The sequence below is a fragment of the Lipophrys pholis genome, assembly GCF_963383615.2.
Source record: "Lipophrys pholis genome assembly, chromosome: 4".
In the NCBI taxonomy this organism is placed as follows: domain Eukaryota; kingdom Metazoa; phylum Chordata; class Actinopteri; order Blenniiformes; family Blenniidae; genus Lipophrys; species Lipophrys pholis.
In genome coordinates this window covers 12,728,183-12,738,703 of record NC_137637.1, presented here as the reverse complement: position 1 = coordinate 12,738,703, position 10,521 = coordinate 12,728,183, and the positions used below count along the sequence as shown (strand labels likewise).

Here is a 10,521-nt window from a genome sequence, read left to right as displayed (position 1 = left end):
ATCTGCTGGTGGACAATCGTTTTGGGTGTACAGGCTATATTAGTATACAAAAAAATGTTTAATTGTGTTTTCTTCACTCTTTTTTTCCCTGTGTCATTTAAGTTTGGTGTCATAAATTCAAGATTTTTGATGCTTATTAGTTGATTCATTTATTTTAACCTGTAACATTTTGACACACATTCAAATGTTTGATTTGATGGGATTACTTATACATCATCATAATTATACACCACTTTGAAATGGTCATATTTTGTGCTATATCTGTGTGTTACTAGTGTGTTGTCAGCGTTTCAAAGCTTACAGGGCTTTATGTTTGACCACAGACATGAATGTGGCAATCGCGAAGAAGACCCAGGAGACGCTGGGGAAGGTGATAAAGAAGCCAGCTCTCACCGAGACGCTGCTAAGCAAGCCGCCATTTCGTTACCTTCATGATATCATCACCGAGGTGAGACTCAGTTTATTGCTGTAACTGAAGATAAAACAGCTAATGTTTGATATGCATCCTGAGCTAATTTCCCTCGGATTGGTGAAAATACTCACAGCAACGCTTTAGAAACTGTGAACATTGGTTGGCTAGTGCAGTAGCGTTAGCCCAGACTAAGCTAAGAGAGTTAGCAGACATACCGCAAACTTCAAAATTTGTATTTGATCAATATTTAAAGGGGCCAGAGGGTATGATTGGTCCAGAGGCCGTGATTGGGCAGACCCCGACGGGCCAGGGTCCGAGGTCCCGACCAACACTGCTTGCACCTTTAATTGTTACTGTAATTGTTATTTTGCCAGCTGCAGACTTTCTAGAGGATTTGTTTTTTGAACGAAATTGATCTTTATTGGTTTAAATTATATGACTTTTTTCAAATAGAAATCCCTCCTTTGTCATTGCTAATGTGTGTAATGTGTAACACATAGCAGGGTAAATTGACTGAGGTGTCAAGCAGAGTAAAATCTGTTTTGCCTTTTTAAAGAGAGGTGAGACCTCATTACCACTCTCCACCTGTTTGGTGGTCTCGTATTACACTGAAGGCTCATGTATATTCGATAAAGTGTATCGGTATTCGTGACTCCTGTACTCCCATTAGCAGTGACTTTTGAGTCTGTCTTAACAAATTACTTTGTTCAATACTTGATTTTTGTTTGGAAAGTACATTTTCAAGTCACAAGAGTCTGATTGTGAGGATGATCAGATGTCTTTAACCCCCCCCCCCCACCCCCCACCCCTTTTCTCCTCACTGTGTTTAGGTCATCAGGACAACAGGTTTTCTGGAGGGCCTGTATGAAGAAAATGAAATGAAGTCCGACTTAGTGACAGTGAGTTGACAGTTTTCTGCCTTTTTTGTTGTTATTTTTCTTTTAGCTTGAGGCTACTAAACCAAACGGATCTGTCTTTTTGTTGATTGTGTTTCATGTATATTAATCTGATTTTGCCTGAATTCATACGAAACTGTGTGATTGATAATGACATCATCAATGCTTTAAGTGGCATTTGTGTGTCTGTGTGTGTGTAATCCTACACGTTAGCTATAAAACACTCTGAGTGAGAAGTTCTGGCAACATGTGTGACTCGTGAGGGCTCACCGAGGTGCCTGCTGCCCATGAGCTGACCCCTGGTTAATACTGCATGGCAAGATGTCCCACTGGGAAGAGAAAAGCCTTCTCATTTACTCACTACTGCTCTCTAACCTCATGGCCTTAAACCTTAGATTAATATTAAACTGTTGTTTTTAGCTCTCGTATCTGTTTTAAATCTTACCTGCACTTGTTTTAAGGTTGTTCAGGAAGCTTGTGGAGAACATCACAGTACTGAAGTCTGCTGGTGGCATATTGTTATCTACAATTACCTCCACACTGTCTGTCTAATGCTTTGTATCAATTATGTATTTCATTATTGGCCTGGAGAGCTTCTGTGCAATCCAGATTTTCACTTTTGTTTTCTATGTGGCCTCATAAGAAAAAATTATCTGCTACTCATTTGCTTTATTCAGAACTATAACTTGAATCAGGAGAAATAGTCTTTGAAAACCTCTGTGGATGTTTGTGTCCCTTTAACATGACTGTTTCCGGTCACACATTGCAAGATGTAAACCAGGGGTCTCTCGACAGGCCTTTTGTTTGACACCCCTGATGTAAACAATAATGTATGATGAAGTCAAGAAATCGGCTCAATTCAAATGAACAATCACAATTAAAGGGTCCAAATATTTGGAGTAGTTGAGTCAAACATAGTAAGAAGTTGTTTGTTCGCAGAGAGTAGTCTAAGTTGTATCAGTGTATTATGTGCCATGTAAGTTGCATGCTAAGAAAATCCTCCTGTAAGATGTGCACGTCTCACAAGTCTTAAAGGTGTTGGGACATAAATCCCAATGCAATTCCTTTATTTACGGAATCAGTTCTGTTTTGTATGCAGCTGTTTCCATCACATTTTGTTTTTTTTCCTTCTAGGATAAGTACCTGAAAATGGCCTTCCTTCAGAAAGCCATAGACGTGGTGATGCTGGTGACCGGCAAGCCTCTGGCAGCGAAGCCCTCACGCATCGTGTCCGGACTTGAGCCTGAGAAAACCAACGAGCTGCTGCAGGCCATCGCCAAGTGCTGCCTCAACAAGGTCCGTCTCACTGAGACGCTTACACTGAATAGCTGCATTAAGAATAATTGTAACTGTTAACTGTAAACCCATTAACTAATGCTTGGGGAACAGCTGCTCTTTAAACTGTGTGGATAATATGTTGCTTCAGAGCTTTTTAAAATGGTTCTTTTTAGAGCTTACGCAGTATGACTTTGCTTTTTACAAAACATGTGGTTCTAGTCGCAAAAGCGCGCTTCAGTGTTTCAGTGAATATGAGGATGTCAATTAAGTGTGTCTGTGTGGTGATGTTGTCGAGTAAAATAGTTAATCACTAGTTGTTAGCTTTAAGCTAATAGAGTTAGCAATGACATTTTGGCCTTTTGTCCCGAAGCGACTGCTTCCTTCTCAAACGAACATGTAACACTGAATGTACAGTTGTTGTCTCAGTGATATTTTCTGCCTCAGTAGTGAATCCTTCTGTCACCTCCTTCAGTTTCATGTCCTTTACACACTCCGTTACCCTTTTTGATGAACTTCCAGACAGCCTCACTGGTTTTTGTTGGACTCGGTTAATTGGAATTTCTCACACTTGTAGATGTCCAGTGACAAAGCAGTGAAGAAAGTGCTCTCAGGAGACAACTTGGACATGAAGACAAAGGCCAGCAACCCCAAGTCCCGGGACAAGGAGAGCAATCAGGGACGGGAACGTCACCCAGATAGAGAGGTGGAACTCCTTTTCTTTCATCACTAAATCGCATGCCATTTGAATGTGTTAGCATTCATTCTCTTGATACGAGGATCATTTAACTGGTGTGTCACCATCTCTGTCCTTGAATTCTCATGTTGAAATCAACAATTCCAGGAGACGAAAAAGATCACTGAGCGCCGTGGCAGCCGGGACAAGAAAAACCTTGACCAGCCCAAAGAGCAGGACAGGCGCCGTAGAGATGGAGACAAAGAGCGCCACCATGACAGGGATCGGTCTGACAAGCACCAGCGCAGCGAGCAGGACCACAACGCTAAGAGCCGAGTCCGGGAGCGAGAAAAAGAAACGGACAGAGACCAGGACAAAGGACCAACCAAGGCCAAGGTTCGGGGAGAAAGGGAAAAAGACCAGGAGCGAGACAAAGGCCGGGAGAAGAGACAAGAGCAAGACAGAGATGCTCACAAAGACTGTGACAGAGACAGAGACGGAGAACGTGAGCGAGAACAACCCCAGAAGAAAACCAGAACTGAAAAACCCGGCAAAACAGCCCAACCTGTGCCAGCGGTGAGTTGACTCCAAACATATTACTGTTCTTTCCCAGAGATTCGTTAATTCAACAAGGAGAGAGTTGCTGGATCTGCTTGTTTGTCAACTTAATGAGTCTAACCATCACTTCATGTAGGTGTTAATGAATTAATCATATTCTAATGTGGTGCCTCTTCTTTTTACAAGCAGTCAAATTCATCCAAAAAGGTATTTAATACTTATAGTCTAGTATATCACTGACATTATGTGCTTGGCTGTAGTGACTTGTGTCTGTGTTTGGTGAAATTATCACTTTAGTTTAGGTTTAGATTCTGCTTATCCAGAGCTTTTCCTGCTCTATCGTCCAGCTTTTAGGATGTGTCTGCGAGTGTTTGGCTTCATTGTAATACTTTTGGCCAATCAGAGCTCAGAGAACGGGTCTGCAGCCTTTCTTAAATGGGGGAGCTCCAAGAAAAAGGAGTATCGAACCACTGCTCTAAACTATAGCTTATATATGAGCCGTCAGTGGTTTGTACATCAAGTGGTAGTAAACCCATGTTGCTTTTCAGAGTTTATAATACTAAAGTTGTATTGTTCTTGTTCCATTTACAGACCCACGGTCCTGCTAGAATACCTCGGCCTTCATCTGCCAAAGGGCAGAGAAAAACACCCCAAATTGGAGGTCAAGGTAATTTCCCAATTTGTTTTCCCCACAACATCCCATTTTAATCAACTACACCAGCAAGACACATTTCACAGAATAAACAACTATCTATTGTGGAATACACCTGTAGTACTCTGCACTGACAGAAAGGCTCATTTAAGTACGTCCACAATGATTTTTACACTCAATTACTTTGCTCTCACAAAGAAATCAGTGACTCCTTCCCCTCAGTGGGAAGGGAAAGTGACTCATCACAAAGCTTCAGGGAACTGGCATTAATAAACAGTTTTCTACTAAGTCACTCTCTTGTAAATAGTTTGAAGATTTACAGTCACTCATCTGTTTTCATACTTGCTCCACACTTAGAGGGTAGGGTCACACTGCTCTGGAATGATGTTTCTGTATTTAGATACCATTGTGCTGTGTTTTCTCCTAAACAGATGAGTCTGACAGTGAAAGCGGTAAGAGTTCTCTCTTTTTCTTTGGACCCAGTTCAATGCCAAAAGGGCATTTTGAGGATTTTAGCAAACAAAAATCTATATCAGCAAACATTGAAGCATTATGTGTCTCACCTGTTTGAGGCAACACAGATAATATTATTATCATTATTTCTTGTAAAAATGTTCAGGAAGAGAAAGATTATTCCTCTGGATCCCACATTTTTCCTGCCTTTTAGAGAACCACTGCGAAAATCTCCCTAGACCATCCTCGATTTACCAGATAGTTGATTTATGCAATAAAAAGTCAACCTCACCCCTTCATCAATGATGTTATGGGACGGTGAGAGGTTAGATTGCAGGAGAATCCAGTGGTGAAACAATTTTATTCGGCATTGAGCTCATGTTTCAAGCTCATGAATGACACAGTTATAGAGTTCCCGTTTCAGCCTTGTTGAATCCATCCACTATCCAGATGCTAGTTAAACAGCGGATGCTGCTTTCTTCCACGAACTAACTAAAGCCCTTTTTTTCCCCACCAGATGGAGATGCTCAGTCCGCCCAGAGACAAGTCCCCCATGAAAATGGAGACTCCGTGCCATCAGACATGGCGTCCAGGTCAGTGTTGTAAACTCCTCCGCCCTCGTTCACGGTTCTCTGAGACAGCGCAGGGAGCAGGAAACCAAAGCAAAAATTGCAGCTCTTTGTCTATTTATGTTGCTGTCGCATTCTGCAGTTGGACACACACTGCAATACGAGACCAAAAATCAATGACGATATGACGTAGGATTGTGGTAGGCTGTCAGTCCTAAGATGTCCATCAGCCTTTGTTCTTTGATGACGGTGATTATAACAATATCCTGGAAGAAACCAGGCTGAAGGGTGAAGTGGAAGCTTAACTCAGTCAAATTTGGACAATACAAGAGAAATGTGGTTAAGAAACTTGTAAATGTTTGTTTAAAACCTGAGTATGTGCAAAGTGAAGCAGTTGTTCATTAGAAATATTTGTTAGCTGGCTGCTCCGGTTTCTAAAGCACTCAATCGTTGTTTGTTTTTAATGTATCTCCAAGTACTTGTGAAGCACTTTGAATTGGCTCGAGTCCGAGTGCTGCGAAATAAATGAACCGGGATTTCTTCACTCCATCTTGCCCGGTCTGATTGATGTTTTTCCTCAAATCCTGGATATTTTCCCTTCATTGTTCAGTGTTATTGTGTTGAATTGTCCCCGTCCTGTGGCATTTTTACACTTGATCAAAGGATGTAAACAACACAAGCTGTATAATACGTGACAGGCCTGACATAACTTTCACAACTATACATTGGTTGTGGTACTGCTGTTGTTGGATTTATATAATCTCTTCTTTTTGCTGCTTTAGCAGTCTAAATACTTCACCCATGCACACACACACACATGCACCAGTAATAACAGCTGTTATGCAACGTGCTGGCACATGACTGGAGCAATTTGGGGTTCAGTGTCTTGCCCAATGACAATTAAAATGGTTTAAAGGGCAAGATGAGGGATCGAACGTTTAACCTTCGGTTTGATATTTGTTTTATTCAGACACATCAGACGAGTGCTACAGCGTTAATTATCATTTGTAAGCACATCGTACGTTGTGCATGACCCATAAATATAAATCTGAGTCATAGTCCACTCCCAAGAAATTAGAATAAATCATGTATTTGGCTCTGATCGTGCGGTTTGTGTTGGCAGTTTAACAGAAAGAATGCTTCTGAAGGTAAAAGGGCAGCTCCTGTGTTATTATATCGTATTGTGCTGTTTTGTTCCTCAAACTTTATTCTGGGCCCGATCCAACATCGGCTCTACAGCTCTCCGTTTATTGAGTGATGAAAGTTGAGTTGTTCAAGCTGACTGATTGCTAGGATTGGTTGGTTTGGGAAGTTGTAATACAGCAGCTGTGTTTAATGTTCTGAATGTTGTCCAGAGAAACAATTATCCTCCCGACAGCTGACTGACTCTGTGGCTCTCACCGGACCAAAACTTAGCAACATGTCCGAGGTCTGGTGCAGAGTCTTTGTTTCGCAAGTTAGAACATCATCTTGTGGAACATGTTTAAAAAAAAATAAAAAATCTAAAGTGAGTGGTGATGTTGAGACTTTATTCGTTATACGCATCCTTTTTTATTCCACGGCAGGCGACCAATACCGCGACTGAGCAGCGCTCGCCCAGCTCCAGTCAAGAGACAGGAAAGCTACAATGACAGAACTGCAGCTGAGAGGTGACGCCATTCATGTGCACTGAAATTCATAAATCAGAAAATCTAAATATGTAATAATCTTTAGATCATCATGGGTACATATACCCTGCTGTTTGAATAGGAGATTTCATTGGAAAATGAGTGTCGTGCTTGGTTTATCTTCCAGGCTGTCTAGTGCCGAGCTCGTAGCACAGGTCATCGTGGACGGGGAGAAGCTTTCTGAGGATGAAGAGGATGATGAGCAGTTTCTGGTGGAGGAGGCAGCCCTTCCCCCCTCAGATGCTCCTGGAATACGGGCAGTGAGTATCTTAAAAGGGATTTCCTTAAAAACACAAGCCTTGGATAGGTATCTACTAATTGTCTTGATTACAGGAACCTGCACCAGAACTGGACAGTGAGGAGAAACACGGTATGGTTTGTTTATTCTTTAGGCCTTTATTCCAAATCTTCTGATTGATTCTTCTGCTGAATCACTGGTCTTTGCTCACTGTAGGTGGACTTGTGAAAAAGATCCTCGACACGAAGAAAGAATATGAATCTTCGACCTCGTCTCCAAAGGCTGAAGGGCAGGTATGTGTTGTACGCAAAAGTCCTCTTTCTCGCCACTCGTGGACAGCGTAAGCCTTGTTCTTGATAAATCATCAGTATCAGCGACTTCGCACCCAAAGTTAGATATCCCATTGAGTTCTCTGAGCTGGTCCTTCTGGAGAGTCTGCTCTTTGGGAGCACGGTTTGACCACATTGAAAACCACACTGCAACTTTTAATTATTATCAAAAGAAAGACATAAACAAAAAGGAACAGGGAGGTGTAATTGCTCTGCCTCACAACCACAAAAATGTTCCCCTTCAGTGAAGCTGATGCGCTAATAACCACACAAGCAAGCGCGGCCTTTTAACAGACCACACACTATTGTTGCACATACCAAGATGTCCAGTGCAAAATGAGCTTGTTTTCATGGCTGGCTCCAATATCTAAGGTATGTTTAATTATTATTATGACCTAGCGTGAGAACGCCCCCGACTAGCTCAGTTGGTAGAGCATGAGCCTCACAATCTCAAGGTAGAGGGTTCATGTCCCACACCGGGAGCCACCTTCCCGTAGGCTCACCACCCACAGGAAAGGTTCCTCGTCAGTGCAATGTGATCTGGGTGACGGTGCTCAGACTGCCGCCCCCGTGACCCGGAAACGGAGAAGATGGATGGATGGATGGATGGATGGCTTATGAACTTCTCTGTTTTGCTCACGGTTTAAAAGGATCTGTCAGCTTTGGAGAAAGCTTTTAAAACTTAGATTATTTTTTTTTTAATCAACACTTTCTTTTCTTGTGCTGTGAAATGTAAACAAATATCTTCTCAGAGAGACGGCATGCACATAACAATCAAGTTCTGGTTTTGGTCTGGGGACATGTGATTTTTGTTTGTGTTTTGTGTCCGCTCTGGGCTAAAACCTTGATGGGAAAGAAACAGGCGGTTTCTTTTAGTCACAAACTTTGCGTGCAAGTCTTTATGTCGACATAAAGTCAAAGGTTTTGTTCCAGTCCCGAAGCTACAGCTTTTCACCTGTTCACTGTCCGAACCCTAATTCACTCTCAATGAAGACCTTGTCTGTTAGTTAATGTGTGAATGTGATGAACAGAGTGAACCATTAAGGATGTGAACAGGGTAAAAAAAAGGGACTATGCAGCTAAAGCCCATTTGCCTTTGAGCCAGGCATCCAGTCCCAAGGTTAACAGTTCAATCCCCGTCTCTGCCGTTGTATGTGCCAAAGTGTCCTCGTGTGAGACTCCAAACTCCAGGCTGTCCTCAGGATGGGTGAATATACATCCAGCCCAGTTTAATCTCTATGGGGCCATAAATAGGGTTTGTGGGAAATAAAACAACCCAATAAGCATGACAGCCAACAACGAAGGTGTATAAATATGGTGCACGTTTTACGCTTCACTGAAAGACTGAGGATACAAATATAATGAACATCTATCATTAAACACGATGTAGAATTTGTTGAGTGCTCAGCACCCGTGTTGCACTTGGGTAAAATGTGAATCTGGTGGTGCCTGGATGGATCTGTGCCTCTTTCCTGAGGGCAACAGTGAGAATAAGTTGTGTCCCGGGAGTGAACTGTCAGAGGTGATGCTTCGAGTCCTGCACAGACATGTGGTGTTGCAGATGTCTGACAGAGAAGACAGCTGTCCTCCTATGATGTCCTTTGCCGATTTCCTGACTCTTTCCAGAGAGTTCTTGTCAGCCTGTGAGCTGCTTCTGTACCACACCAGGATGTTGTAGGTGAGGATGCTTTCTACAGAACAGCTGTAGAAGGGCAGCAGCAGGTCCTGGGTCTTGTTGATCCTCCTCAGTGACCTTGAGATTGTAGTGATTTTCACGAGTAATTGTTTGGTTTTGTGAACGTATAGACGATATATATGAGTTCAGGTTTTAATGATTTATTGTTCCTTTACCTGCATTTACATGTAAAACACAGAATCAACTTTGTACTCGGTCCACCTCTGCACTCTATCAAAGTTCTAGGATGGTGAACGTCTTCCTGCTTTGGTTCTGCTGTATCTTCAGTGTTACACGTTTTACTTTTCAGTCATCACCCTCCATCCCTGGCGCCTGTGCTGTAATTGTCTTTTTTTTTTTGCTTCTGAGCTTCACCAGTCGTTTCTCTTCCAGAACCTGGTGTCGGAGGTGGCGCAGAAGAAAAAACGGGACATGGTGAAAAGTGACATCGAGCGGCTTCGCTCATCCTTCCAGATGATTTCCCTGAACTGCGTGTCTCTGGAAAGGCTCCTAAACTACAGCCACGAGGACGTGGACACCATGCAGGCTGAGCTTCAGTCGTGGCGGCAGGAAAACAAGGACCACGCACAGGCCCTGCTGCGGGAGCAGAGGTTGGATTTTTCAGTTGTTAAATCAAGATAAATATTTATATAGTTCTGGCCCTCATTACCTTGTTTTTATGTTGATTTAGGAATCTTTGATTTAGAGATATACAGTAAAATGTTTTCATTGACTTAATATTAATCTTTTCCATACGTTTCTGGGTAGAATTGCAAAAAAAAAAAAAAAAAGATGTTTTCCAGTTCTTAACTTGAAACTCAGACGAATAAACGACTATATGATAAGTGGGGGATTGACGCCCATACGAGCGTCCACACGAGTGAAGTTGGTGTGTTTGTAATTACATGTGTATCTTTGTTTAACCTCCAGAGAAACAGACCGGGTGCTGGACCCTCTGAAAGCAGAGCTGGCTGAGCTGGAGCAGCAAATCAAAGACCAGCAGGACAAGAACTGTGCTGTGAAGGCCAACATACTGACTAATGATGAGAAGATCAAGAAGATGGTGACTGGAATGACCTCCTCCAGAAACTGAGTAAAGGCTTTGGAATATTACAAACATT

General features: G+C 42.4%; 2 protein-coding genes across 2 annotated transcripts in view; one reads left to right on the top strand and one right to left on the bottom strand.

Moving 5' to 3' along the window:
- Positions 1-325: 325 nt before the first annotated feature.
- LOC308108986 (TRAF3-interacting protein 1-like) lies at positions 326-10,493 on the top strand (the record flags this gene model as incomplete). Its single annotated transcript, XM_080462316.1, has 12 exons — positions 326-448; positions 1,243-1,311; positions 2,443-2,604; positions 3,161-3,289; positions 3,428-3,764; positions 5,440-5,515; positions 7,057-7,140; positions 7,286-7,418; positions 7,492-7,528; positions 7,613-7,689; positions 9,794-10,011; positions 10,331-10,493. The coding sequence occupies 12 exons, from the start codon at positions 326-328 to the stop codon at positions 10,491-10,493; spliced, it is 1,608 nt and encodes a 535-aa protein (XP_080318442.1).
- The window catches only part of LOC308108027 (N-acylethanolamine-hydrolyzing acid amidase-like), a 14,185-nt gene continuing 13,208 nt past the window's right edge, over positions 9,545-10,521 (bottom strand). The window contains exon 12 of the transcript XR_013935261.1: positions 9,545-9,796. The gene's annotated coding sequence lies outside the window, so the exon portion shown is untranslated. The remainder of the gene's footprint in view (positions 9,797-10,521) is intronic.